Source organism: Elaeis guineensis, chromosome 16, assembly GCF_000442705.2.
Source record: "Elaeis guineensis isolate ETL-2024a chromosome 16, EG11, whole genome shotgun sequence".
In the NCBI taxonomy this organism is placed as follows: Eukaryota; Viridiplantae; Streptophyta; class Magnoliopsida; order Arecales; family Arecaceae; genus Elaeis; species Elaeis guineensis.
Window position 1 is genome coordinate 23,208,514 of NC_026008.2, and position 26,604 is coordinate 23,235,117.

The following is a 26,604-nucleotide window of genomic DNA, read 5'->3' on the forward strand; positions in this document are numbered from 1 at the left end:
TGAACAACGAATCATACTTATAGAATTATCCTGAAAATTATTTAAAGCCTCATGGTTCTCTATCTACATAAATCCAGCTTAAACGTACATGAGACATAAGCTCTGGTCCGTACAGATCGGTGTTGTTCTTCTTCCCAGCATGACATCAGTTCAGATCTTGGATTAAAATCATATGTTGACTAAAAGCTAAGCTACTTTGCCAAGACATTTCGCAACATTGTGGTAAGACCCAGCTTGGATGCCAACAACACAAGAAAGGGTGAGATAGATATCCTGGAACCCAACTCTTGTTCTTCATAATACCATCTGAAGTCCTTCATAGCTGATTTGTAGATCATGTGAAACAAATTACACTGCAGTGCGTCGGCTGGGTGATGCTTTCACATAGGTTTCACTTGAGGGAGTTGGATCTCATAGGCTGCACTTGATTTGAATTAAATAATAAAAAAATGCTAAGTATTAAGCATAGTTGGAAATCAATTTTTTTTTAAAAAAAAGAGATGCTTAATGGTAGAATCAACTGGGAACTGGGAACTGGCGCAAAAATGTTATGCGATACCTTCACTTGTCCCAGACAGGTAACTTACGAAGTCTTTAAGCTCTTAAAACATAAGATTGATTACTTCCTGAACAATCCTGAACTCTGCAGTGTCCTGAAATATTCAACAATGATTGGAGATTTCTTCACCAATTCCCAAATCTTAGCTGAATTCCGCAACCAATCACGCTCTGAGATACTCTTTGCAAATGAATGACCAGTCATTGACAATATCTGAAATAAGCAAAATAATCAGCATGGAACATAATTCAACTTTAGAATTGCCAAAATGCAACAAAATCAACCCATGATTTCCCTACAAGATAAAATATGCAAGACTGTATTCTTCACTTTAATTGCATACACTGGGAGCTTTTATCTCAATAATAAATGCTTCCCCTAGTACACCTGGATCATAGATAGATATTGTTAATTTGACATGACAAATGGTTTAACTTCCAGGCACATGCATTTACTCTAGGTGAGGACAAAACAGGATATCCAACATAGGCACATATAAGTTAGCCTAAAACTTTCATAGATGAAAAAAAGAAGGAAGGGTTTTATTGTATATCACACTCAAGATTTTATCGATTTTATGTATACACCTCCCCTCATCCCTCTTTGTAAATTGACCCAGATAAAGTCTACCAAAATGGCAAAAAGTAAGAAAGGGGGATGGTGGGGAAGTTGGGGAGGGTCAAGAGGCAGGTGGGTCCGTGCTAGAGGTGGAGACCACAAAGGAGACAAGGATAGCAGGGTCATTGTAGGAGCCAGACTCAAAGGTGATGGAGGCAGAGAGTTGGAGAGTCCTTGCCAGCAATGGAGATGCTGTTTGGCCACTAGGGAAGGCAAATACGAGGAAGCAGCATTTTAGGACAAAAAGCAGAGAACCCCCGATGGCTAGAAGGGGGAAAAAAATAAAGGGACACTCAATGCCTACCAAGGACACAAGGTATTGTTATCATGAAATTTTTTCTAAACCCTACATAGCACTTTAACCCAGGTCTCCTGACAGAACTTTAACCCAAGGTCTTATGAAAATAGGAGTTATAAATAGGGATAAGAAGAGCTGTTATACGCAATGTCGATAAATTCTTCGATGGTGGAAATCATGGGACATGCAACTTAGATCACCCATCAATGGAGAACCTTCCATTAATAAAGAATCTACATGCACTTATATTAGGCGCAAATATAAAAATTAAGAAATTTCATTTTATTTGAAGATCAGAAAATTTTATTGTATTTGCATTATAAATTTTGTTTGGACTGAATTTTTGTTTTTATGCAGACTCTTATTAGAGTTTTGGGTTGTCTATATAAACCTATTGTTACATTATTGAGACTATAGTTTGCATTGTCGAGAACACAAATAATTAAGTTGCTCTTCTTTCTCTCACACTCCTCTTTTCCCCCCTTCTCTCTCTCTCACTCTCTCTCTCTCTTTCTTCTGTCCTACTTCACCCATGCTGCAAAAGCATATTTTACAGTTTTATTTGAAGCAGAATTATCATTAATTAGAACAGCATACCTACATATATTAATTTAGTATTTTTTGTATTTCACACCAAATATGTTGCCGAAATTACACATAACATCCCTCCTTATTCCTATTTACAAATGAACCCAGAAAATATCTATATAAATTGTAAATATACTCTTTGGATAAAGTCTCCATTATATCACAGACTCACAACCCAAAAAATTAGCCTGTTAGGAGGATCAGCCCAGGCTAATAAACCTATGTAGCACCTCCTTTTATTAGTCGATGTGGGACTATGACAATTTCCCCCATCCAACCTTGTGACACTATTTTCACAATTGGCTCCTACTCAAGGAGTGCACCCATGGCATGGATCCTACACTACCCTATTGGGTCCTACATGAACCTAGTAGGAGCCTACACGACTAATAAGGCTGTGATGCACATTGGGCCTACCTCTGATACCACTTGTCACAAACTCAACTAAAAAACTAAAGCCATTGGGAGGACCAGCTCAGGTTAATAAATTGATGTGGCACCTCTTTTATCAGTAGAGGTGGGACTATGACAATTAGCAAGCCTAGAAAAGATGTTACTGTAGGCATTAGAAGGGACATTGGTGTTTTACAACCAAAATACCCTTGAATTACCAATGAAAATACACTTCGTACTCAAAACGTTGATAAGACTCCAACTCACATCTCTAGGCTGCTAGGTCCCACTCATCAAAACCAAACTAGGTCCCTCTAGGGTTTTAGGTTTTAGAGTGCGACTCCTCTACTGCTCTCTCTCATTTGATCCCTCCTTGCCCTTCTCTCGAGTCCCTTCATCTTTCAAAGTATCTTAATAGCGACGGTGGTATGGCAACAAAGGGATGCAGCCACCAAGGTAATTGTTAGATAGCACCACAATGGAGGCTAGAGGGGAGCTTATAGGTTGGTAGGGATGCTGATAAATTATCTTAAGGATGATTCCTTGACATTGCAGTTGATCCTAGCTAGGTCGAGAACCCTCAAAGTACCCTCCCTCTCCTTCTTGAGCTTGCTGAGCTAGTGATAATCAAGCAAGGTAGAGATTATGAAGGCAGCAACTGAGAGCTCTAAGCCAACTACTAGACCATTCACTTCCCGGTCCCCTTCACAGTCCCGTCGAGGATCTTGTCCGCAAGCTTACCCCCATGCTCGTCAGGCACCAAAAAGATATCAGCAGTGATCTCAATAAGGAAGCTTCCAATTAGTGAAGATCTCAAAAAGCTCACAGTTGGAGAGAGCACCAATGGTGCGGAGGACATTGCAGACCTAGGATATGAGCTGCATATCATTGTAAATACCATTGTGGATCATCTCATGAAGCTGCCAACGCCCACGCAGACAAGGGCAATGCCAGGTCCATCATCAACCTAGGTGGTGCCATAGGCGAGGATGTCCCAGACGTGATGGTAGGCCAGAAGGCGGCCGTTGGGCATGAGGGAGGAATCGTGGCAACTACTATCCTCACTCTCTACCATGGGTGGTAGAGGTGCTCAATGTTCTCATATGACATTGCCACTACCGAGATGGCATCATCAGGGCCCATGGACTTGGAGAGAGTGTAATAAGTTACAGCGAAAGCGATGTTTTAAGAGATAATTATCTTAGTTTGGTTTGAAACAAGCAACAAGAAACTTTGACAGCAATGATAACCATCCATTCATAAGCCTAGATGTGAGGCCCAGCCCATGAGGGGGCCTTTCCCGCATGCCACATGAGGGTCCGCATGTCCCGGAGTCATGGCCAGTCGCCGGGCAGCCACGTGCACCCTATCGCGGCAAAAAAAAAAAAAGAAAAAAAAAAAGATGAAGAGTGTGGAACCTTCCCCTGTTTTGGATTGGAACAGAACCCCCTATTTCTTCTCTTCTTCTTTGCATGTGCATGTGCGCGCGCATCTATGCGTGAGTGGATTTGGAAATCAAAAAAAAAAAGAAAGAGAGAGAGAACATCAGATACCTTTCCCTCTCTCTTCCTCTTTCTTTCTTTCTCCTTCCTCCTCTTCCCTTCTTTGTCTTCTTCTTCCCTGTTGTTGCTTTGGTGGTTGTGGCTGCTACTGTGGGGAAACTTTTCATCAGGTCAGGTATGATTAAGCATCTTATTTTATTGTATGACCAATCTTAATTACTGATTAATGGGTAGATGTTAGAACTTTTGGCATGTAATTAAATTCTGTTATGAACTAAGTATTAGATAATGGAATGAAAAGATGGGACTGTTAGGAGGAGTGTTAAGGGAAAAGAACTTTAACAGAATTGGGAGATTAGAGGTTAAGCTTTGAGGGCAGATTGGTTCAGCCCTATTTTAATCCAAGAATTTTATCTTCTTAGTAGCTTTGTGGTTTAATTTGAAATTTTAACTAAAAATTGTTAACTCGTGAGTCAACTTGAGAGCAAAATTTGAAAATTTTTGGATGAATTTTGTTAGGATAAAAAAATTTGTGGAATGGGGCTGCTGCTGGGGGGAAAGGATGAAGAAAAGGCTGTTGTATGTTATCTTCTCTTCCTTTCTTTCCCCGAGATAATAAAATTCAAAGAATTTAGAAAATTAGGTCATAATTATGTAAACTGATAAAGATGATGATTTTCGAGTTTTATAAGTATCGAATATTAATTTGGGATTCCCAAACATTCTAGATGTACAGCAAATTGAGTTGGCATGCCGGTTGGATTTTGCTACTGCAAAAGATAGAGATTTCTAACCATAACCACCTGCATAATCTTGAATATTTTGTGTTACATGCTCAGAATTATGGATCTTTCATCTTTACATATAAATTTGATTGTATATAGAGTTTGATTCTTTATGATTCTAATTTATGCTCAATTGCGTAAATAGAACACATATAAGTGATTTATAAAATAATAATAATAAAGTACAAGAAATAATTTATAATAATTTAAAATTGGGCATCTGGACTAGTCACGACATCAAGATGACCTCACCACAGGCAGGAATGTGGTATTTTTATCAGTATGGCCTTGCCACAAACAGGAACATGATATTTTTATCAGTATGACCTTACCACGGACAAAAATGTGGTATTTTTATCAGTATGATCTCACCATGGATGGAAACATGGTACTTTTATCAGTATGGCCTCGCTACGGATAGGAACGTGATATTTTAATATGGCCAATCATGGATAGGAACATAGCTATGAATAGGCTAAATACCGAAAATTCGATCCAATTCACGTTGCACAAGATTATGATAAAGTAATAAATGAGAATAATAGCTTGATATTGATGTTAATAGAAATAATAGAAATTGAAATGAAATCCTTGTTGAATGAAATTGCTGATCCGATTATATATGACAAGCATATTAGAGTTGCTATTGATGGAGTATTGCATACATCTAAACTGTCATATATTGAAACTTGATGAACATCCTGATAGCATTATTGAGATTTGAATCACTATTTTCTTAATGAGTATGTGTATTAAAGAATTGTTATCTTTCTATGTTGGTGTGTGCTTAGAAAATCCTTATTGAGCTCTTAGCTCATATTATCATTTCTATTTTTTTCAGAACTACAGAGTACCCAGCTAATCGAGGTTGGTTTGGAATTTGTGGTGAGAGATGGTAATAGTTAAGTTTTATTTCTGATACCGGTGGTATCTGAACCATATATTTTGGATAATTTTAAATTTGATAAAAATTTATAACAAATTATTTTCTTTAGTTGTTTAACTCTTAATGTTAAATGTTCTGGTTCAGATTATCAAGCCTTATATATACTCTAGAATTATACTCTAGGGGATATACCGTCGTGTCACGTGGTCAACCCAAATGTGGGGTTTGGGGCACGACAGAAATGGTATCAGAGCCTAGATTATGATCATTAGGTGTAATACCCAACCCATCCTTTAAAGCACCAAAAACAAAAAAAAAAAGGAAGAATCCAGGCTAGCACGTGCAGAGCACATGCTGGGAAAGCTAGGAAGCTCGAATAGTGTGGGAGCACGCAAAAAAAAAAAAAAAAAGAAAGACACAGAAGAACTCCTGAAGGAGTTCTCCTCTAATCCAAATCCTAAACCCATTAGGAAAAAGATATTCAATAGAACTCTAAATTCCTCAGTGACCTATTTAAAAGCCCAAAACCCCTAGATATTTCCTCACCGAAAAACCTCCAAAAATCCCCATTAAAATTGCTGGTTTTCGCCCTATTTACTGTGGAATAAACTTGTGTCAAGCCAGCGAAAATCAGCTCCAATTCCATCTCAATCAAGTAAATCTTTTCCACTCTTACTCCTCAAATCTTTTCTGATTTTAATCTATCATTTATTAGTTTTTTTACCAAAAATTTCTTAAAAATTCTCTGTTTTCCAGATTTCTATTTCCACCATTGTTTTGCGGTGTTCTCTGACGCCGTTTGCCGCCCTCGATTATCGAAACTAGCTAGCGGGGGGTCGTCGGGGATTGCCCCTCTGGCCTTAAGGGTCGTCGATGGGGCTGGTTGCCATTCTAGCTCGAGAACAAAAGGAGCAAGAGCTCCCCTGAAGAGGACCGCGCGGGTCCTCTATCCCGTGAAGAGAAAAAAAGAAAAAAAAAAGGAAAGAAAAGAAAAGAAAGCAAAAAAGAGTTTCTCTCCTCTTCTCTCTCTCCCTTCAGTCTGAATCCTTATTTTCTCTCTCTAGAATGCTGGACTTTCTCACTCTAAAATTCTCTCTCTAGACCGTTTCTCTTTTGATAGATTTCTCTCTCTAGAAGTCATCTTTCTAAGATTGATTGAGTAAAAAGATTTCTTTCAATGATTTTGATCTGATCTTAGCAAAAAAAATCCTGATCCATGGTCATCAGACAGCATGCCGATACTAATCTTGGCTAGACCTAGATATCATTAAATTCAATTATCTATGATTTTTATCGAATCATCTATATGCTAATTCAACTATGACTTGATTGAATCATCTTGATTAGATCGATCGGGATATCACGCAGTGTCGTCTGACCGATCATGTTCCACATTATCGATTTTTCTCTCCTCTGATAATCTCTGTTTATATGATTTATGAAACCAATGAATCTGTGAGACACCCAATTTTTGATTCAATTCTAAGTGGAATTTTGATTTAAAAATTTTATTTTGATTTAGTTATGCATTAGAATTAATGCAAGAACATAATTTTGGATAATAGGTTCTGAAGAATCTCCTCAAGATTAATCGACCTGTTCGTTCAGTGTTCTGTAGAGATAAGTAATGAACTGTCTTCTCGAGATATTTCATAATTATTTTGAAGGCAAATATCAGTCTTTGAATTATGCATGATTTATGAAACTATGTTTTGAATGGAAAGTAACTTCTGAAATAATATGATTTATTGATTATGCATATGTTTAGTTGAATTATGAAATCTATATATTATTTTGCAAAAATATTTGATATAGATCAGATTTGTGCTCTCAGCCTAACTATATTTTAATAAGCCCTGCCAATGGAGTTTATACGTTAGTTTTCGATCCTACCAATGGGGGTTATATGTTGGTCTTAGATCCTGCCAATGGGGTTTGTGCATTGATTTTCGACCTTATCAATAGGGTGGTGTATTGGTTTTCGATCCTGCCAATAGGGGTTATATGTTGGCACTTTGTTCTAAGCCCTGCCACAGGGATAAGTATGGTCATGGTTAAGGCTATTGAGCTATCGTGTTTTGACTCGTATGGGATTTATGATCATGCATATGTATGAATATTTAAAAATATTTATTTTATTTAAGTTAGCATAAAATATGTCCCTATGTTTATTTATAGCATTTATTTTCAAACATCATATTATATAATAATATCTGAAATATCTAGTTAAGATATGCATTACTTATTGGACAGTCAAGCTCATTACCTCTCTTCTTATTTTTCAGATTCAAATAATTACAAACGTGGGCATTAATTTTGAGAGAGCTTTTAGAGGTAAAATTTAGCATTGTCAACTTCATTGAATTTAGATTTATTTTTATGTTATTTTTAGTGAAACTTTATTGGATATAAGATATTTGATTTAGTTATTTAAATTAAAATTGAATAATAATTATTTAAATTTTATTTCGCTTTGATGCATTGATATCATGATGAGATGCCTTACATACTTGTGGAGAAAAATTTTCTATAAGTGTGCGGCGGTTGCCATGAATCTTGGCTCACAATCTCAAGTCGGAAGCATGACAATTAATATGGTATCACAGCATAAGTGAATAAGTTATGATACGTAAAATCAGACAGACGAATGTAGGTGGGTAGATACTAGGAACATTGGGATGTAAGTCTATATCGATTATAGCATAAGTTATCTTAATAAATTTTCTAAAGCTTTGAGAGTATATATATATATATGAAAGATCATTAAGGAACTATGATTCGTAGAGTTTGATATATGGTGGGCAACTTGGAGATCATGATATGATTAGTTGGATTTTTGCAAAATGGATTGATCATGAAATTTTATGATGCATTATGATTATTAAATTTGATCATTAATACTTTGAGCGAATTACAAGCTCAAATTTGATATGGGAGATACAGTGATGTTGCTTTTGATTTTGAAATTAATTATTTAATAGTAAGATAAAATTTCATTCACAAAATATTATTTAAGGTTAGACTAAAAGGATCTTTTATGATATTTGATTGGAATATTCTGAGATTTGTATTGGAATGCGGGTCATATATGAAGCTTGCATGAAGAAATAAAAATACAGTTGGAGATATTGCAAAGAAATTTATTCCTCATTAAAGAAATTGATTATGTGGTTATAGAATATTTATTTGGTGGAATCTTTAATAATTTTAATTGTCATCTTTGGATTCCAATGATAGATCTCCTTTATGTCTATCGAAAACTATATGATACATATATGAAATACCAATTCAAAGATTACATATCTAAATTGATCGAGGGATTCTCTATCATTGTTGATTGAGGTCGCTAATGAAATCTTTGCTTGCTATTTTTGGATGATCATGATAAAAAATCTTATTTATATCTATTCAAGGATTATAAGATATGTAAACTTGCAATTCAAAAATTTTTGGGTTCATAAATTGATTTAGATTCTTTTGCCTTTTTTATTGAGGTCCTTGATAAAATATAACATGACATGGAGATTTAATTTTAAAAGGCTTGCATGATTATTATAAGAGGATAGAGATCCAAGGTCTCGATGGATGAAACTTTAGAAGAGATGATGGAGTTGATTTTAGTTATATATTTTGATTAAAGTCCTAACTTGACAGAGCATCAGAAGATTTTTCTTATTGATTATGTTCACAGAATTTTGATTTGAAATTTATCTAATTAAATTGATATGAGGATTGAGATTTGATTTATATTGCATTTTAGTAAACCTATATGGTGGTTTTGAATATGTCAATTGACTTAAAGATTTGTTTAGATGGATGTGCTTGATGCGTATTAGGGATGAGATTTAAAAGTTTCTTTTAACCTACTTGAAAATTAAATTTTGGATCTTCTCAATATAAAGTAATATATTGATTGAAAGCCATTTATTGCATCCGAAGAAACTTTGATGGTTTAGATCAGAGTGCACATTGGAAGCATGGTGATCTGAATTATCTAGATTATTTTGGCATGGTCAGCAATATTAAGTCTTTGAGTTAAAAGTTTATGATGGAAGACATGATTTGATATTTCTTAATAGGAAAATTTTATTTATATGGAAAGGATAATGTTTTTGATCCTAGACTATTTCGGGTGTCTCTATGTGATTTTTACAAGTAGATCTTCTATTTACCATGCTAAGAAAATTTTTAACATCCTGAGTCTTAAATAAGTGGACCACCAATTTTTTATCTTGAATTTGAAATATTTCGCAAAAGATTTTCTCTCTCCTAAAATTGAAGCTTATACTCCTCTATCCATTAGGAAGAATGTGAGATTGTTTATCGACCTTAAATTTTATACTCGAATGATTATCTATTAACAGATTGTAAAGTTTGTTGACGATCTTGTGATAGATCGATTAAAGCAAGTATAGATGTGTTTTGACAAGAAACTTGATATCTTTTCCTGAAATTAAGATGTTAATTTTAATTATAAGAAATGTGTGATTCTGATTTTGATCAACTGTTGAGGTATTGACTTTGCCCTTATGAAATGATTTAATGATAGATTTGCATCGAGAATTAGAATATTAAAAAATTCGAGAATGAGATACAACTGAATCACAACTCTTGAAAGCATAAGCAAGAAAAAATTTCGAAGACAAAAATTTTTTTTAGGAAGGGAGAATATAATACCCAGCCCATCCTTTAAAGCATCAGGAAAAAGAAAAAAGAAGAAGAATCAAGGCCAGCACATGCTCTGCACATGCTAGGAAAGCTAGGAAGCTGGAATAGCATGGGAGCAGGCAACAAAAAAACAAAGAACACAGAAGAACTCCCGAAGGAGTTCTTCTCTAATCCAAATCCTAAACCCACTAGGAAAAAGAGATTAAATAGAACTTTAAATTCCTTCCCTTAGTGACCTATTTAAAAGCCCTAAACCCCTGGATATTTCCTCATTGAAAAACCTCCAAAAATCCCCATTAAAATTGTTGGTTTTTGCCCTGTTTACCATGGAATAATCTTGTTTCCAGCCACTGAAAATTAGCTCTTCCATCTCAATCAAGTAAATCTTTTCCCCTCTTATTCCTCAATTCTTTTCTGGCTTTAATCTATGATTTTTTTAGTTCTTACAAAAATTTCTTGAAAATTCTATTTTCTGGATTTCTATTTCCACCGCTATTTTGCTGTGTTCTACGGGGTCGTTTGCCACCATCAATCATCGGAACTGGCTGGCAGGGGGTTGCCGGTGGGGGTGATTGCCATCCTAGCTCGGGAACAAAGGGAGCAAGAGCTCCCTTATTCTGTGAAAAGAAAAAAAGAGAAGAGGACTGCACAGGTCCTGTCCCATGAAGAGAAAAAAAGAGAAAAAAAAGGAAATAAAAGAAAAAGAAAAAAAAGAGAGTTTCTCTCTCTCCCTTCAGTTTGAACCCCTACTTTCTCTCTCTAAAATGTTAGATTTTCTCTCTACATTCTCTCTCTAAAATTTTCTCTCTGGACCGTTTCTCTTTTGATAGATTTCTCTCTCTAGAAGTCACCTTTCTAAGATTGAGTAAAAAAAATTTTTTCAATGATTTTGATCTGATCCCAACAAAAAGAGTTCTGATCTGCAGTCGTCGGACAGCATGCCGGCACTCATCTTGGTTAGACCTAGATATTATTAGATTCGATTATCTATAATTTTTATTGAATCATCTATACACTAATTCAACTATAACTTGATTGAATCACCTTGATTAGATCGATCAGGACATCATACAATGCCGTCTGACCGATCATGTTTTATATTATCGATTTTTCTCTCCTCTAACAATCTCTCTTTATATGATTTATGAAACCAATGAATCCGTGAGCCACACCCAATTTCTGATTCAATTCTAAGTGGGGTTTTGATTTGAAAATTTTATTTTGATTTAGTTATGCATTAGAATTAATGCAACAACATAATTTTGAATAATAGATTCTGAAAAATCCCCTCTAGGTTAATCGATCTGTCGTTCAATGTTCTATAGAGATAAGTAATGAATTATCTTCTCAAGATATTTCATAATTATTTTAAAGACAAATATCAATCTTTGAATTATACATGATTTATGAAACTATATTTTGAATGAAAAATAACTTTTAAAATAATATGATTTATTGATTATACATATGTTTAGTGAAATTATGAAATCTATATATTATTTTGCTAAAATATTTGATATGGATCAAATTTGTGCTCTTAGCCTATGTTTTAGTGGGCCCCACCAATAAGGATTATATGTTGGTTTTTGACCCTGCCAATGGGGGTTATATGTTGATTTTTGATCCTACCAATGGAGGTTGTTCATTGATTTTCGGCCCTGCTAATGGGAATGGTGCATTATTTTTCGACCCTGCCAATGGGCATTATATGTTGGCACTTTATTCTGGACCCTGCCATAGGGATAAGTGTAGTCATTGTTAAGGCTGTTGAGTTATGTGTATTTTGACTCATATCGGATTTATGATCATGTATATGTATGCATATTTGAAAATATTTGTTTTATTTAAGTTAGCATGAAATATGTCCTTATGTTTATTTATAGCATTTATTTTCAAACATCATATCATACGATAATATTTGAAATGTCTAGTTGAGATATTCATTACTTACTGGACTATCAAGCTCATTACCTCTCTTTTCTTATTTTTTAGATTCAAATAATTAATTACGAACGTGGGCATTAATTTTAGGAGAGCTTTTAAAGGTGAGATTTAACATTATCAACTTCATTGAACTTAAATTTATTTTTATGTTATTTTTAGTGAAACTTTATTGGATGTAAGATATTTGATTTAGTTATTTGAATTAAAATTGAATAATAATTATTTAAATTTTATTTCCCTGTGATGCATTGATATCATAATGAGATGCCTTACATACTTGTGGAGAAATATTTCTTATGAGTGTGCGGCAATTGCCATGACCTTCGGCTCACGATCTCAGGTCGGAAGCGTGACATTAGGATTATGATTTAAGTGGTATTAAAATTTGGTTTTATAGTTACTAGTGCAAGTAGTATTGGAAGGCATAGATTCAAATATAAAGATTTCTTTAGATCCTGGAACAAGATGCATGTTGAGTGTAAGCAAGATAGTTATCAGAAATTAACATACAATCTCTTGTGACACTATGAATTGTTAATGATCCTACATCTTGATTTATTTGATATTCTATAATAAACTCTTCAAAATGTTTCAGCATAAATTGATAATGGTATCAATTGTTATCAATGTTGTTAGTAATAATAATGATTATAGTATAAAGAAGTCACTTTATGGTCATATTACATCACTATATTGGATGTTATTTGTTAATTATTATTCTAGCAATTTGAATAGTTACGAGTTGTTGGTATTTTGCCTAATGAGCATAAGTTGAGAAAATATATCCATATTGTTGATAATTCTCGTGATAAGCGAAATATGTAAATATTTATATTCCTTTGTTATACTAAAGTGTTGTCTACCAACTGCTGAAAGTTGGGATAGTACCCCTATATAGGTGATTATTTGTATGATTTATGTCGATAAATAGAGAACTAGGTTGCAACCGTTAAAGACTACAGTATGTTGAAAAATTCAGAATAATATGAATATGCAAGGTTATGATTTATGGTTTCAAGGCACAATAAGAAGAGATGAACTCAAATATTTAAGATGTAGTATTGAGCCATAGCATGTACAATGTGGAAATTCGACAACAAGAATCACTGTCATCAATATTTAACATTTAGCAAGATGAATTGATCAAAGTAGCGCAATGAAAGCATGGTAGAATTATAACTCGCAAGTTATGTGAAAATTTTTGATATATGACTTTATGATGATGAACCTTAGAAGAAGATAATCTAGTCAGGATTCATCTTCATATGTATATAATAATAGTCATTTTATATTCGTAATTAAATTTCTGTAGTGGTAATTGCAAAGCAATGGAGGTGGTTGAGATATCTCCCAAGATTATTTTAGGTAAGGTAACTAAAAATTTAGGATTACTTGAATTTAGGACAACTTAAACCTGTGTTTGGGCGTGAACTAAAAAGCAGTATAGCTAATATGTGCGATCATATGTAAATATAGTGGTGAGTGGGGGAAAGAGGATAAAGCAAAGAAAGATATGATTTATTATTGTATAGAATAAGTTTATACATACATGATATCTAAATAACTAATCTGAGTTTATTTGAATTTTATCTTATGTTAGAGGACTTGAAAGTGATAAATTTTAAATCATATTATGGAAAATTTTTATAATTAGTTGAATATCTTGGTAAGTTTTGAAAAAGAATTTAAGATAATATTCAAGAATTTAAGAAATTGATAGTTGACCAAATATTCTTAAGAGACTTGGAAAAAAATTTAAAATTTATGGAGAGTTATTTTGATAAATAGATCTGAATTAAAAATAATATACTAAGATTTAATTAAATTCTATTGTCTTATATGATATTTTGTATAAGAAATGGTACAACGATGTAAGTAGTTATAAAAGATTGAAATCATTTTTTGATAAAAATTCCTCCAAGGACATGTAGATTGAACAATAAATGCCTAATACTCCGATCAGCAACTATTGATACAAGTCACAAAATTGAGGATCTTCTGAATATTAGCATATTTGATGATGAAATTTAAAAGTCGATTAGGTCTAATTTTATTATGGATTTAAAAATTTGAAAATTATTAATCATTGAATCATGATTAGGGGTATGTATTGGTTAAGAATAATTAAGTTACCATTTTCTAGAAAGAGATAATCATGTATTAACTAAAGTAATGTTATGAAATGAAAAGATAAGAGTTTAGTAAATGTTGCAAGCATATCAAGTAGAGGTTGGTGCTAGAATTCAAAAGTATAACTGAAAGGAGATCATCAAAACTGAATTTAAGAATATTTTGAATTTGAATTTGAAGTCTAATTTCGATAGTTAAAGCAAGGGCAGAGGGTAAAGAAAAGGAAAACATTGTCATCCAGATCTACCAAGGATTGCTTATAGAATGAGATTATTACAAAGTCATTCTTGTGGAAGAAGTAAAGTGATCATAAATGGTGGCATCCATGAATTTGGAGGCTTTCATTATACATAGGGTTACAATGATGGAGATAACTTCTTTTATGAATTCTCGGATATTATCCAGTTAATTAGATTTTGATAACAATAAAGTAGCAAGTGCTGGTGTGTAGTAAAACAATTGTATGTACGAGCAATTAAATTATAGGTACCTTTGAGTATGAATATATTGGGTAAAAAAAAAGAGAAAAAGCAAAAGCAAGAAGCTAAAAAAAAGAATTGGCAAATTCTAGACAATTTGATATTACAAGAAAATGCTAGAATTAGGATTATGAATGTTAAGATAGGGAGACCATAGTAATATAATTGCTAGTATGATCAAATTGATCTAAGTTAATATAGAGAATTGATTTCTATCTGACACTAATTATAAGAAGTATGACGGATATCCAAAGCTAGGTTACAAGAGAGTTGGTAAAGATTCTTATTCTTTGAGAGTTGCTGTGGGGGATTGATAATGCCCTGTAACTATAAGTATATTTGAAAATTGGAGAGATAGTGATAAACTTGAAGACTTGCGAAAAAGTCAGCTATCCATGATAGAATAGAGGATTAGTTAGAGAAGATTGGAGATCTTAAAAAGTATTTAAAAGACTGAGAAAACTAGAAATCTTCAAAAATATCCTCACCATTAAGATTTTAGCTATAGACTGGTATGTGAGCAGTGACAATGAAATTTGTCGGTAGAGCTTGTGATTAGTAATATGGATCTAGCAATGACAAATTGATGATGCGATTCGAATTTGAAAATGCAAAATTTTGAGGACGAAGTTTATTTAAAAGGAGGGAGGAATGTGAGGCCCAGCCCAAGGGAGGCCTTTCCCGCATGCCGCATGGGGGTCCGCATGTCGCGGACCCATGGCCGGTCGCAGGGCAACCACGTGCACCCCATCACGAAAAAAAAAAAGAGAGAGTGTTGAACCTTCCCCTATTTTGGATTGAAACAAAACCCCCTCCTCTCCTGCTTTCTCTATCTCGCGCTCGCTCTCCCTCTCTATCTTTCTCTTGCTCTCTCCCCCCTCCCCACCATTCTCTCTCTCGCTCTCCATCTCCCGAGCTCTCCCTCTTCCATCTTTGTGTGTGTGTGGATTGAAAAATGGAAAAATAGAAAGAGAGGAAGAGAGAACAAGAAAGAGGAGAAACCTGCTGTTTCTTCCCTTCTTCTTTGCGTAGGCATGTGCGCGCGCACATCTGTGCGTGAGTGGATTTGGAAATCAGAAAAAAAAAAAGAAAAAGGGAAAGAACATCGGATGCCTCTCCCTCTCTCTTCCTCTTTCTTTCTTTCTCCTTCCTCCTCTTCCCTTCTTTCTCTTTTTCTTCTCTGTTGTTGCTTTGGTGGTTGTGGCTGCTACTGTGGGGAAACTCTTCATCAGATCAAGTATGATTAAGCATTTTATTTTATTGTATGACTAATCTTAATTACTGGTTAATCGGTAGATGTTAGAACTTTTGGCATGTAATTAAATTCTACTATGAACTAAGTGTTAGATAATGGAATGAAAAGAGAGGACTGTTAGGAGAAGGGGAAGTGCCAAGGGAAAAGAATTTTAAGAGAATTAGGAGATTAGAGGTTAAGCTTTGAGGGTAGATTGGTTCAGCCCTGTTTTAATCCAAGAATTTTATCTCCTTATTAGTTTGTGGTTTAAGCTGAAATTTTAACTAGAAATTATTAACTCATGAGTCAACTTGAGAGCAAAATTTGAGAATTTTTGGATAAGTTTTGTTAGGATAAAAAAATTTGTGGATTGGGGCTGCTACTGGGAAAGGATGAAGAAAAGGCTGTTGTATCCTATCTTCTCTTCCTTTCTTTCCCCGAGATAATAAAATTCTGAGAATTTAAGAAACTAGGTCATAATTAAATAAACTGATAAAGATGATGATTTTCAAGTTTTATAAGTATCGAATATTGATTTAGGATTCCTGAATGTTCTAGATGTACGGCAAATTGAGTTAGCATGTTAATTGGATTTTGCTACTGCAAAAGGTAAGAATTTTTAACCATAACCACCTGCATAATCTTGAAGATTTTGTGCTATATGCTAAGAATTATGGATCTTCCATCTTGACATATAAATTTGATTGTATATGAAGTTTGATTCTCTATGATTCTAATTTATGCTCAATTATGTAAATAGAACACATATAAGTGATTTATAAAATAATAATAATAAAGTAAAAAATTTATAATAATTTAAAATCCGAGCATCTAGACTCGTCACGACATCAGTATGGCCTCATCACAGGCAAGAACATGATGCTTTTATCAGTATAGTCTCGTCATGGATAAAAATGTGGTATTTTTATCAGTATGGCCTTGCCATCGGCAGGAACATGATATTTTTATCAGTATGACCTCACCATGAATAAAAATATGATATTTTAGTATGGCCAGTCCCAAGCAGGAGCATGACCATGAACAGTTCAAATATCGAAAATTCGAATCCAATCCACATTACACAAGATTATAATAAAGCAATAAATAAGAATAATAGCTTGGTATTGATGTTAACAGAAATAATAGAAATTAAAATGAAATCCTAGTTAAATGAAAATTGCTGATCCAGTTATATATGACGAGCATATCAGAGTTGCTATTGATGAAATATTGCATACATCTAAACTGTCATATATTGAAATTTGATGAATATCCTGGTAGCATTATCGAGTTGGGCATATAAGTACTCAATTGTTAATTATTGAGATTTGAATCACTATTTTCTTAATAAGTATGTCTATTAAAGAATTGTTATCTTTCCATGCTGGTGTGTATGCTTAGAAAATCCTTACTGAGCTCTTAACTCACATTATCACTTCTGTTTTTTTTTCAAAACTGTAAAGCACCTAGCTAATCAAGGTTGGTTTGGAAGTTTTGGTGAGGGATAGTAATAGTTAAGTTTTATTTCTGATCTGATGGTATCTGAACCATATATTTTAGATAATTTTAATTTTGATAAAAATTTATAACAAATTATTTGCTTTAGTTGTTTAACTCTTGATGTTTAATATTCTGATTCAAATTATCAGGCCTTGCATATACTCTAGAATTACACTCTAAGAGATATGTGGCCGTGTCACGTGGTCAACTCAGGTGTGGAGTTTGGGGCATGGCACTAGAGGCACTACATAAATAAAAATTTACATAACAACCACTATGAGCATCAGACTCGTGAAAGTAACAACTTACCCACACATCTCCTACTCTTAAGCAATCACTATGAGTACCATACTCCTGTAAAAAAGTAACAACATAGAACCGGCTCGTATAAAAACACTTAACATTCCATGTGACATGCAACTTTACCTCACCATGCACACATAAGAAAACCTGACAATTCCATGCAACCACCAGCCCATTAACAGAACCCGATTTCCTGTTTCGAGCTGGACATGTGCTATCAGGGTGGCGATGGTCTAGTTGATGGAAGGCATTAGCCTTGGCAAGAATGATGATCAAGCAAGAGCGGGTGATGGAGAGGATGAATTCATAGGAACAGTGCTGGTTGGTGAGGGGGAGGCCACTCTATCTCCATGCAGTTGGTGATCTCGGTGAGGTTGTAGATGGAGATTGGGAAGTCAAAGCAGAGCATGGGAGCATAGGGCACTTGCTTGCGATTCTTTGACCAAGTCTGAAATCTGCCAAGGATCGTGGGGGGAGGGGGTTCATGATCTTTACTAGCATGGTGGGGAGTAGTGTTTGAGGGGGCTGCTTTTAGACGAGGTGGTCAAGGTGCTGCAGGTGAGTCCCATTTAAAGCTAGCAGTGGTGGTGATGGTTGAGCAGGGAGAGACTCACCTTCAAAAGTGTGTGTGTGTGTGTGTGTGTGTGAGAGAGAGAGAGAGAGAGAGAGAGAGAGGGCAGCCATGCATGGAACGATATGGTGAAAGGATCTTTGAGAAAATAAATATGAAGCTTGGATGGAGTTTCCTACTCTTAAATGCCTGCTATTGTGGCTCAGTATTTCAATGCCACATCAACACGTAGGATGTGCAATAGGAGAATCATGCATGAGTATAGCACTGCACCTGTCTTTCTAGTTGCAGATCCCTGGTTGAGAGTGACCGCAAGTAGGATAGTCAGCACTCCTGCTTAACTAGGGATCAGGATTATTTGTAGCAACAGAAGGCTAACAAAAGGGCCTATTTGCAATTTAAATATATATTATCTAGGTCAATTGTAAATAAGTATAGAGAGAAGTATTATATATAATTTCAAAAAAAAAACTTGTGTCTCATCTGCAAAAAACCATAATTTAATTGTACCAACCACTTCTATTATTGAAAGACATGAAATATTTGGTGAACCACAGATTGCTCATAATACTGCTCGTAAAGACCAAAGAAACAACATGCACAGAAAAGGAAATGGAGCAAAAGGAACATTCTCTTATGTAAAAAGAAGAAAATCTGACAAGAAAGATTATAGGGTTATGGAGTTTCCAAAACATGGAATGTCAACCTACAACTTAAGTAAACATATTGGAAAGGAGAATTTACCTGGTCACGGAGCTTCCCTGACATGGAACTGTAACTTTCAGAATGAGATTTCTGTAGGTGGTCTTGCCCTTTTAAAGGAACCATAAACAAGTCTGGTTGCACAGGATCCAAATCCTCAGCTTTTGCATCAAGAGAATTGAAAGAATCAGTCTGTACTGCAGCCCCGTGATTCTTTACATTTAAAGAGGATGAGCTGAAAAATTGCATTAGAGCCTTCCTCAATAGTATTTTCTTGGAGGGGGATAAGTCTTGATCTCGTAGTCTGCAGAAACCAGACAAGTATCCTGAGAAAATAAATTACTGATACAACATCTGCTAAGATGTTACAGTATGTACAGATGACAGTTAAAAAGCTCCATGGTAAAATTAAAGATACAGATCGTTGAGGTAAAATGTCGGTCAAGAAGGAAAAGGTGAAAATGGTGAAATTGACATGGTTCATATGGATAAAAGAATTTCAAGAAGTTCAACAAATTAATCTTCCTTGATCCGTAAAAGAAAGAAAATAGGAAAACATCCATTATCAGTCCTGCATCGAAAGGAAATGCCCTTCTGTAAAAGAAAATTCCAACCCATAACCAATGTTTAGCTTGTCTTCCACTCCCACACATGTTAGGCTTACCCTTCCTCTAACGTGATCCTTCAACACAAATCTAAGCAGCACTACCTGCTAAATTTTTATTACACAAGCCCACACCATCACCAATTCACAATTTAATTCTTTGTAAGACCCATGTGCATGCTGATGTACTGATGTCAAATGCAAACATCCCAGATTTATCACATGCCAACCTTAACATTGTAATCTTTGCAATCCGAACCTTAAATTCTTGGACTCTCTTTATGATATATGCAATATTTTATCAACATAATGTTGATTATAGCCTATAATCTCAATTCCCATAGTAAATTTAGAGTATACTGGCAAATGAGGCCAGTTAGAAATTGAAGTTTTTTACGAAATTATTTCTTTGATGCCTAAAGAACTAAAATAATTATAGAGTGTAAATATAGGTATGGTTCGGTATGAAATGCCATTGCAATTTGTTTGATCACAGAAATCCAATGACTTGTGCAGCAAATCATAAGAAGTTTAATTTGACAAAGATCACATGAATAATAATGTAAGTATGAATGTTCAATAGCCATATCAGTGTTATGCTATTCTCGACTTTATAAAATGGGCATGACAGAGTAACTTAAATAGTCCATCATACAACAAAATGCATCCGATACATATCCTGCCCTTTGTCTTCCTTCTAGAGTATTTGATCATGAATTTCTTGTTGACTATATTGGTGATTCAGGTCACAAATTAAATGCATGTTTAGTCAAGTGCAGCATTCCTGATTACTCCATAAAAAGAAAAGTACAAGGTGACATAATTTTGAGTTCCATTTATTCTATTAGTGAAGATGTAATTGTGCACCTGTTATGTTTTACTCTCAACAAGTTGAACAACAGGCCAAAAGACTTTTTTCCTTTTACCCTAAAACAGCATCTCTATGTCAAACTTCCATTGCCAACTACTCCTGACCCTTGTAACCCTAGCAATATTAGAACTTGTTGAATGAACTCCTCTCAAGGTGTATCATAACCACAGAAAGCAACAACCTCCTCCACAGTGGATTCCTTAACCCACTATTAAGTCTAGTAATCCTGAAAACTCCAACAATTTCATTACTCAAAAGAAAGGTAATTGCACTCGTATGTTACATCTCATCTTTAGGTTTGTCTCTCTCTTTCCATGCTTTATCTTCAAAGTTTTGATAATCAAAAAATATTATTCTTTAGTGCTGCTTAAAAAAGTCACTTTGTGACTTTTAAACTCCTACAAAAAGTGTAAATCAAAATATGCCATTTAAAAGAGGCTAGAAAACCACCTTCTGACTTCTGATCTTGCTCCTTGTCTTTCAACTATGGTAAGTTTGTTTATAAGGAGTCGTATAGCATGTGAGTACCAAACACCAAATATGCAAAAAAGATACTTTTTAGATCCAAGGACTAACAATAAAGTGATTTTTGAGAATCAAGTTTTAAAGAGCAGAAGTAATGCCAAGGATGCCCCTTATGTCTCTTCAAGCAGAAGTAATTCAAATCAGCACTGAAAACCATGTGAAAAGAGGTATTGACTCTTCAAGCATAGAACAGATATAATTTTCAAATATTCAAAAAAATACATGCTAGATTAAAACTCGCAATGAAGTTAAATTCTTCAAAAGATATTGTCAAATCAAAGATAAGGTTAGCACTTTTCGCCAAGAGCAGAAGTCAAAGTCTCAAGGAACAGTTAAGAGACATAATTCTCACTTGGTATGTATGAAAACAATGGCAGACAGGAACTCCACACTAGTAGGCTGAACAATGCTTTTATTTTCCTTATCTGGCACAGAATCAGAACCCTGGGAATGCGAAGATGTCAACAAAGATGGATCTGGAATGCCATGCTTTAACAAATCAACCTGCAGATACAGAATTATGCCTTCACTCACAAACTTCTAAACTTGATTTCAAAATTATAAAGGAAGAAGAGCATAATCTATACAACTGTCATCAAAACTAATGTAGCAATTTACATATCATTAGAAAGGAGTACTAGGCATCTTTTAGTGCCAGCTTACCATGTTAGATAACATACGGCCAACTCACCAAAAATAGTTCTAAATTTCAAATGGAAGAAAAGGAACAGATTACTAAGTGGGTAATCTTTCTAGCTTCAGAAAGTAGCCAAGCTAAAACAATCCAAATCAACTGTTCTGAACAAGTAGGCAAGCTTCTAGACATAACCAACTGTCTTGCAGCCTCTGCAAGGAATTATACCTATCTGGATTATAAGAAAAAGAAAAGAAAATCTGGATCTCACCTGATTCCGACTACCATCCCTTAATACCCACGATCAAGGATTTCTTCATGTTGCTATAATTGACTACAGTTGGAAGGGTGAAGTGCAGCTTGTTTACATCCAAAAATGAGAATCCAACCTTGAGATTGTTACGATGAAGGTAACAGATGTTATTAATAATCTGTCACCCAACCCCCCCCCCCCCCCACCCCCCGCCAAATCGGTGCCCACCCCACCACATGCATGCACAAAAAAAAAAAGGAAGAAAAGAAATTTAAGAATAAAAAAAAAATATTGTAGTGCTGTTTAAATTATTTTGACCTTCTAAACTTGTTCCTGCACTGTGTGAATTCTTAAGAAAGTAATTAACGAGAAACATGAACAATCAAATCACTATAATTGTCATAACCTCCAATTCTGTTTTCTACTGTCTTTGTCACACATTTGCATGGGGTAATAAGTACTTTGAGATACAAGTTACAGATCGTTAATATGCTGGGGCTGAGTCTATGAAAAATGTAGATAAAACATGTAACAGTTGTTGGTGGACTGATCCCTCACCATGCTCCAGTTATTAAAGTATGAAAACTATCAATTGTGATGAAATATTTAAAGTAAAAAAGCATCCAAATTTTCATGGAAGAGGTATTAGTGGATATAATGGATATTTCTAGGTTCGACTTCCCCTACCCTCTTTGCTCACAGAAGCATGGGTAGTACAAAATTATATGCAAACAACTATTGAAAACGGAATTGATCATGAGATTTTCAAGGTGGAAAGCATACCGCAAGCATCAGCTGCCACACGCTAAAGTCATGAATTCCCTCAGACACAACCAACAAAACATTACAAATGGATGCCAGGAAAACACCAAGCTAGAAGGGTTCCTTGCAGCACCAGAAAAGAGAATAATGCTGGATCAGATACCATCACACTCTATTAACAAAAAAAAAAAATGTAACATGTGAAAATAGAAAGTTGCTCTCTTTTTCAATAATCACCTGAATTCCCATCAACTCATGAGCCAAATCTGCCGACAGTGACTCACCATTCAGCAAAGGAATTGTAGATGAACCATCAGGTCTCATCAGATCAACTAAAAGAGAGGGGCAAAATATTGGCTGCATAAAACACTAACATAATTGTCATAATTGCAAATATATGATATGAATACCTTTAAAAAAGGAAATAATTATAAATTTAAGAGAAGGTGAAAACCAACATCCAAAAAGATGCTTGGTTGTTTTTAGTAAAATTAAAAGCATGGAATGCCATACCGCCCCGTACCGTCCGTATCGTACCCTACCGGTCTCGTATCGGTACGTCATACCGAAGTGTACCGACATTACCATACCGTACCGAACCGCGTACCGACATTAAACAGAATTTCATCGGTACAGGGTCCGGTACCAGTACGGCGAACCTTGATTAAAAGACTTGTCACTTTTGAAAAGCAGGAATGGAGACATGACTTGAAGTATCAGCATGATGCGATTTAGAATTTAATGAAAGTGAAAATGCCAAAGGATCTTTAGAACCACACTCATTGCTACCTGAAGACCTAAAGAAAAGGCTACATATATAATGAAGCATGTTAGTTGTGCATACACACTGTTTGGTACAAGAACATTTGCACTATCATGCATCACATAGCTTCTGCAAAAAAGGGTGTCATATTCCTTAAGAAGTAAAGTGTCGGATATGCCTCAAGGTAGCAGGACATCAAAAGAGAGAGGGACAGGGGCTGAAAAACATATGTAGCATAAAGATATTTCCAATACACAATAATCAGACATTATGACAGTTGCTGGCTCAAACTATACAAGATCTCACAAAATGAGGCATCTAAAAAGTTGCATAAAATAACTTAGTGATTAACCTGGGCATCAAGAAGTATGAGCCGCTCAGCAGAAACCCTCAATTCAATACCAGTGGTGCAGTGCTTTGCCATTGCTCTAATTTCATCGGACTGTGTAGCAAAAGGTGGTAGCATCCCTGCAGTTCAGCTTCAGTTAGCTTCTAATTACATACCTCATGAAGGAACTAATGCTGCACTGATAAATTTGAATCATAAGCACTGTATATGCCAGAACTAGAAATGATTTTGCAGATTGTTAGTTAAATAAAGGGGCATCTATGAACGTTTCATCATACAAGTATGAAGGAGTGTGCCTTCATAGTCATTAGGAATTAGTAAGATCATGAATTTTATGTTCATATAGTTTGGGTAAGAGTCACATGTTAAGTAGGAAAGAGTGAGGATACAAGCACTTGCCAATAAACAATAAGCTGACCTACAAGCACATAATGCACGTTTATCTAGCCAGTATAGAAGGCACGGGTTCCAATATAACTGTTCCAGGACTGAACACAGGTCACAATCTTTTTTTATGTATTTGATTACCATAAGGCAATTGCCATACACATGAAGATGCTTGTAAATGTTTGATTTGTTTGCCTCTGGGTATAGGTTTGTCAATATGAAGCCTTCCTCATGATTGTTCCTCTCCACTACCACCTTCTTACTTGTTCCAGATTGCCATATTTTTAGTTGTATGACATTAATGACCAATTATTTGTTTATGTGGGAGGCAAAAATCTCGCTTTTTGGAGGCAAAATTGAAAGATACGCAAAAGACGACTCTTATCAACCAATGTTCAACTGTTCATACGAGCAAAGGGGATTAAAACATACCAGGCGAGCTACCATCAAAACCATAAAGGTCATTCATGATCGTCGACTTGCCAACACCAGCAGGACCAATGATTCCAACAACAGTGAAATCATTATTCTCAGTCAGAAACTGCATAAGACGTAAAATAAAAATCAATTATTTTCTTCCGTGTGATCTTTGTTCATCTCAGGATTCATGTATCCTAAAAAGAAAGAAAAACAACATACGTTTTATGATGTTCTCAACAATGCAATCAATAAAAAAAAAATGTCAACTATTTAACAAAACAACAACACGTCCATGTGTTCCCAATTGGATTTTTTACGGTGCTACAGTTCTGATACCTTAGAAAACCAAGAAAAAAAAAACTAATACTAAAATCTCCTGTGCTCAGAATTTTGATGCCCAAGCCTACAACCAGAAATTAGAAACAACGTGTTTCTTTCTTTCAAAAGGTAAACGGAACTACTACCAAAGCTCTGTTCCTTCTTCTAGGGTTTAACGAGGAAGAGCGAGAAGAAAGCAACGAACGTACCGGGAGGATCCGATCGGTGTGGAACTCCCAGGAGTCCGAGATAAGGTTGAGTGAGCTCGGCTGAGGGGCGTTACGGGACCGGAGGACCACGGAGGCAGATGGGTCGTCGTCGCGGGGGAACCTCGGGGCGGCGGGGCCCGATCCGGGCTTGGCGAGGAGGATCTTGGGAGGAGGGGGAGGCGGAGGAAGGCCCGACGCCGACGACGAGGAGGCGACGGAGGAGGAAGAGGAGGTCGTCGGAGGACCGCCGGTCAAAGGCGGTGCTCCGCCCGCCATTGCTAAGCTCCGCCGCTGCTCCTTATCGGCACGGCGGTCTCGAAACCTCGAAGGCTTGCAAAGAGCTAACAGCAACGCTTAGAATAGTCCATGGGCCAAATCACCAGGCCTAAAAGACGGACTATTGAATTTTTAATTTAAGAAAAAAACCTTTTCTTGGTTACACAACATCTGATGCACTACTCATTAGATCTTTTGTTCTTAGGTGAGCACTCAGCAATTTTCTGTGCATCAAGATTAGAACCTCATTTTACCTGTTCATGTAGCTGTACAGTATGTCAGCATCAATGATGCACACCAATGGCTACACCTTAACTTCATCACAAAAAAATATTTGTTGAATTAATTTAAAGTATAAATAAATAATGCTTTTTTGTGCCTTGCAATCTTGCATCCATGGCCTAGGACATGAATTAATTTTATGTTTGGCTATTTCTTAGATGATCTGCTCTTGCTTTATTAATAAGCAAAATGAAAAGCTAGCAATGTGAGCAAAAATCCACTTAACCTTTTTTATCTTGTTTAACCTCTTTATCAGTTAAGACTAACAACCACCATCACTAGTGTATGTATGCCTTTAGGTGCTAGGTAGGAAAACCTCAATTGTATTGAATAGAATTACCCCTATATTTATTCAGACTTGACAAATCAAAGAGCTTAGCCAAAAAAAAGATTTACTAGCAAAATGGCGTCATTGAAACAAACCAAGGTTGATGGGAGAAAATTTGTTATCTGTAGAGAATATTTAAGCTTCTAAACTGCCACCTGGAGATGGAGATTTCAAATTAAGTAAGGTCAACTTTGAGGAAGATAAATTAAGAAAGCCTACTTTAATTCCACCTCTAATAGAAGAGCTTCTTGTTTAGGATAAGTTTTCAGAAATCGGGATCCTTCTAGCTCAGTATAGTCTTTGCTTTAAAGAATTACATATAGATTAGATTTTAGAAAGATATTTAGTAAGGTGATCACTCCTTAAACATCCTTCTCTCTCTTTTATATGATAATTCTTCAAACCAACATGCTAACATAGCCGCTTGTTGAAACTTTGATTTTTCTTTTGTTGGGAAATTCAA

At 35.3% G+C, this 26,604-nt stretch overlaps 1 protein-coding gene across 4 annotated transcripts; it reads right to left on the reverse strand.

Moving 5' to 3' along the window:
- LOC105060638 (uncharacterized) lies at positions 1 to 25,635 on the reverse strand. 4 transcript variants are annotated; one of them, XM_073250156.1, is made up of 9 exons: positions 25,256 to 25,633; positions 24,741 to 24,849; positions 23,925 to 24,040; positions 23,047 to 23,166; positions 22,831 to 22,920; positions 21,513 to 21,664; positions 19,203 to 19,464; positions 560 to 772; positions 1 to 423 (listed from the first exon to the last, which is right to left on the reverse strand). In XM_073250156.1, exons 1-8 carry the CDS (start codon positions 25,529 to 25,531, stop codon positions 620 to 622), a joined length of 1,278 nt encoding a protein of 425 aa, XP_073106257.1. In that variant the 5' UTR covers positions 25,532 to 25,633; the 3' UTR covers positions 1 to 423; positions 560 to 619. The 4 variants fall into 4 exon arrangements, with proteins under 4 accessions (XP_073106257.1, XP_073106256.1, XP_073106258.1 ...); XM_073250155.1 differs by having other exon boundaries at positions 1 to 418; positions 25,256 to 25,632; XM_073250157.1 differs by lacking the exon at positions 1 to 423 and adding an exon at positions 4,010 to 4,106 and having other exon boundaries at positions 636 to 772; positions 25,256 to 25,635.
- Between the last annotated feature and the right edge of the window lie 969 nt (positions 25,636 to 26,604).

Coding starts and splice junctions, on each gene's coding strand:
- LOC105060638 (XM_073250156.1), bottom strand. CDS start 25,531: ATGGCGGGCGGAGCACCGCCTTTGACCGGCGGTCCTCCGACGACCTCC. Junction 24,850..25,255: donor ACACCGATCGGATCCTCCCG/GTACGTTCGTTG, acceptor CGTCTTATGCAG/TTTCTGACTGAGAATAATGA. Junction 773..19,202: donor CAGGGAAGCTCCGTGACCAG/GTAAATTCTCCT, acceptor TGCTTATTTCAG/ATATTGTCAATGACTGGTCA.